The sequence below is a fragment of the Diplodia seriata genome (genome assembly GCF_021436955.1).
Source record: "Diplodia seriata strain FDS-637 chromosome Unknown scaffold_6, whole genome shotgun sequence".
NCBI classification, from domain to species: domain Eukaryota; kingdom Fungi; phylum Ascomycota; class Dothideomycetes; order Botryosphaeriales; family Botryosphaeriaceae; genus Diplodia; species Diplodia seriata.
In genome coordinates this window covers 2,643,874-2,647,839 of record NW_027117313.1, presented here as the reverse complement: position 1 = coordinate 2,647,839, position 3,966 = coordinate 2,643,874, and the positions used below count along the sequence as shown (strand labels likewise).

General features: G+C 56.9%; 1 protein-coding gene across 1 annotated transcript; it reads left to right on the top strand.

Annotated features, from left to right (window-relative positions):
• Positions 1-613: 613 nt before the first annotated feature.
• On the top strand, positions 614-3,966 carry SLS55_006678 (uncharacterized protein; the record flags this gene model as incomplete). The annotated part of the gene is made up of 2 exons (XM_066778107.1): positions 614-1,185; positions 1,419-3,966. The coding sequence occupies 2 exons, from the start codon at positions 614-616 to the stop codon at positions 3,964-3,966; spliced, it is 3,120 nt and encodes a 1,039-aa protein (XP_066632202.1).

The following is a 3,966-nucleotide window of genomic DNA, read 5'->3' as shown; positions in this document are numbered from 1 at the left end:
TCCCGGTTCCTGCGAAGCGCGCCGTGTGCGACATGTGATATTCTGTCTCTGGAGCCCCCGACGTGTGAGCCGGGCGGGCGATTAGATAAATGGTTGCAGCCTCGCTGCCGTCGCTGCACCCACCGGGCGGGTGCGCGGGCGTGGCGGCCGAGGGGCGGCGCTCCCAGTGGGCTGAGCGAGCGAACAATAGAGAGAACAATAGCGCTAACTGGCCGACAGACGTATCATAAAGTGCAGCTCGTAAGTGAAACTCTGGTTCCTTCCTATTGTTTATTGCCGGGTGGGGTGTCGTGCACGAGGGCACCTTCGCCTTCTTCGCCTTCCTTAAATGCTTCCCCTCCACACCCTCTCCCCCTCTCCCCCGACACCAACTCCACATCCCCACTTTCAACTACCGGCTATCCTTTCCGCGACATCACCACCCTTTGGCACGTTCTAGCATTGCGTTTTGCTTTTTGGCGCTGCAGGAAGATCTTGTTTGCGCTTCAGATCTTCTTGCTTCACCTCGCCTGCCAAGATCTTGTGGTGCATCTGCACTGCACGCCGGGTTCCCCGAAGATCTACATTCGAGATATTCCACTCCATGTCATCCAATACGCCCCATCGTCACAAAATGTCCACCTCAGCCATGGACAACGGCCTGGGCCCTGTCCAGGCCTCACCTTCTGAGTCGGACTCTACTGTCACTGCAGCCACCACTTCAGACCAGAACGCTAACCCTCAGATCTTCCAGCTGGAAAAGAAGAAGGCCGAGTACGAGTACCTCAAAGAACAGCGTCGCCGTTTTGAGGCTGAGATGGAACTGTACGACATCCAGATCAAGGGCGTTCAGAACGACTTCAACCGTCTGTCTCAAGACGTTGTTCCCCCCAACAACTACACTGGTCACCAGAGCGAGCCCACCACCCCTCCGGAGTACCGTGACCAGGGTTTCCCGTCTGCCTTCTCACGTCCTCAGCGTTACTCGATGCAGAGCTTGACCTCACCTCAGCAGAGCTACCACTCTGGCTCGACTCGTCCCAGTCGCTCGGGCTCCCAGATCACTTCTCCGGGTCAAAACTTCACCCAGAACATCTCACACATCCCGTCGAAGTCCATGCCTGGCTCCCGCCGTGGATCTGATGAGGAGGAAGACAACTACGAGTTCGACGTCTCCAACATGAACCCCCGCTCCGGCGCCACTGCGTAAGTTTTCTCTCCCTTTTTCACTTGCATCTTGTGTCACTTCTTGGGGGTCACTTGGCAATTTCAATCCGTTGGCATCTGCGTCTCTTGTCCCGACTCCGCTGGTCGTGCATGAGGTCCCAGCGCGCCGGATGCTAGCGAGCCCTTGCATGTCGTCACGTCTCATACGTCAGACCGCATTCCAGCGCATTTGGCGCGTCCGTACAAACGAACCTTAGCTGACAGTTTTGAAGTCTCAATAGGAACTCGGTTCCTGTCACCGGCCTTGACTTTCGCCACCGCGCGAATGCAGAGCTTCCGGACCTTCCCTCGGTTCTCGGCCACATCGACACCACTCACTTCCTGTTCGGCGACGACGACGAGAAGCCCAGGAACCCTGCCGCCTCACCAGATGTCAAGAGCTATTTGCAGATGAACACAAAGGACGGAAAGTTCCCGATTTTGGTTCGTCACGGCGGTGGTGACAGCATGCAACTTTCCGCTTCCTCTGCCGCGCTGGATCTTGCGTCCGTGTCCTCGCACTCCCCCGATCCTCAGTCAAATGGCTGGCCGACGACTTCGCGCCACCGCCATGCTCAGCACAGCCTTCCGGTCAACAACCTGAACAAGTCTGACGAGTTCGGTCTCGATGGTTCTGGTGCCAATGGCACGGAGACTCCCAGGCGCTCGACAATCAGCAACCGTCACTCAATGGAGGTGAGGTTCAGTCCTTATAGCGACTCTAAGCGCCCTGGTCCATTGGCCACGCCGCCGCATGCTCCCACCAACGGCATGCCCAAGCTCCAGTCGTCCTACTCGACCAATGACATCCCCACTATGAAGAACGCCAACGGTCTGAACGGCACTCCTTCTGGCGGCAACGGCGTCAACTCGCATGCCGAGCAGCACTTGCACCACCACAATGCTAGCATGGGCCGCATTCCCATGAATGCAGTCAACCGCCACAGCCGTGAATTGTCTGGCGGCGAGAACAGGATCGATGACCCTGCGGGCGCTGCGGCTTTCCGTTCCATGGGGTCTGCTCTTCAGGCTAACGCCGCGCCCTTCGGACCTGCTCTCAGCAACGGGACTAACGGCGTTACCGCGAACGGCACCACGACTGCAGCTGGAGTTTCCTCCGCTACCGCGACCGCTATCCCGTCATCCAACGGTGCTGGCATCACCAGTCCTCCGGTGTACGGCAACCCCAACACTCCATACTACGGTGGTTACGGCATGGCGATGCTCAATGTGGGCATGCAGAACTTGAACCCTAACGGTCAGGCTCCCTACAACCAGATGCAGATGTACACTCCATTCAACCCGTACAGCCAACCTTTCCAACAGCCTTTCACCCAGCAGGCTCCTGCCCAGCCTCGGTTCCCAGACAGTCAGGCCCGTGTGATTCAACAGCGCCGTATGCAGAACGAAGAGGAGCATATGCGCAGCACGACGAACTACAACTTTGACTCTCTCATGCCTCATGATATCGTTGAACTGTGCAAGGACCAGCACGGTTGCCGCTACCTTCAGAAGCAGATCGAGGGTCGCAACTTGGACATTGTCAAGAAGATCTTTGAGGCTACCAAGGACCATGTCGTAGATCTGATGCAGGATCCGTTTGCGAACTACCTTTGCCAGAAGATGTACGAATTCTGCAACGATGAGCAGCGTACCGCTCTTGTCCGAAACGCGGCTCCTCAAATGGTCAAGATTGCTTTGAACCAGCACGGTACCAGGGCTCTGCAGAAGATGATCGAGTACGTCTCCACGACTGAGCAGATCAACATCATCATCGAGGCTCTGCGTCACAACGTCGTTACGCTTATTCAGGATCTCAACGGCAACCATGTCATTCAGAAGTGCCTGAACCACCTTGGTTCCAAGGACTCTCAGTTCATCTTCGAGGCTGTTGGCAGATCTTGCGTCGTCGTCGGTACTCATCGCCATGGCTGCTGCGTTCTCCAGCGTTGCATTGACCACGCTTCTGGCGATCAGAGGATTGAATTGATTGGCTCCATTACCTCGAACGCCTTCTCTCTGGTTCAAGACCCCTTCGGGAACTACGTCGTCCAGTACATCCTCGATCTTCAAGAGGAGCAGTTCACGGTTCCGTTGTGCCACAGCTTCGGTAGAAGCGTCCCCATGCTGTCGAAGCAGAAGTTCAGCTCCAACGTTATTGAGAAGTGCATCCGCGTTTCCCCCGCCGAGGCCAAGCGCGCCTTGATCGAGGAGCTCCTCATTCCCGGTGAACTCGAGAAGCTGATCCGCGATTCCTACGCCAACTACGTTGTCCAGACTGCTCTGGACTATGCCGACGCCCCGACCAAGATCCGCCTGGTCGAGGCCATACGCCCGATGCTCAATGCCATTCGCGCTACTCCTTACGGTCGTCGTATCATGAGCAAGATCCAAGACTTTGACGGTCGCATGAGCACCAACTCAAGCGGTCAGATCACGCCGACTGCCGCTGTTGCTCCCGGACAAATCGCATTCCCGGGCCAGCTCAACGTCACTCCTCAGCAGGGTGCTTACAGCAACATGACCAACGGCTACGGCACCAACCTTGCCTCTCCTCAGCCGCACCGCTTGTCCAACCCTCAGGTTCCGCACAACCTGCAGAACAATGTACAGCAGAACATGAACCCTTACACCTCTCCCTTCCGCGGATCGAATCAGCTGAGCGATCCTTTCCGTGGACCGAGTCAGCAGAATGACAGCTCTCCATTCCGCGGCCCGCCTCAGCAGAACGATGGTTCCCCCTTCCGTGGATCGAATCAGCAGAACGGCGGTTTCTTCTAG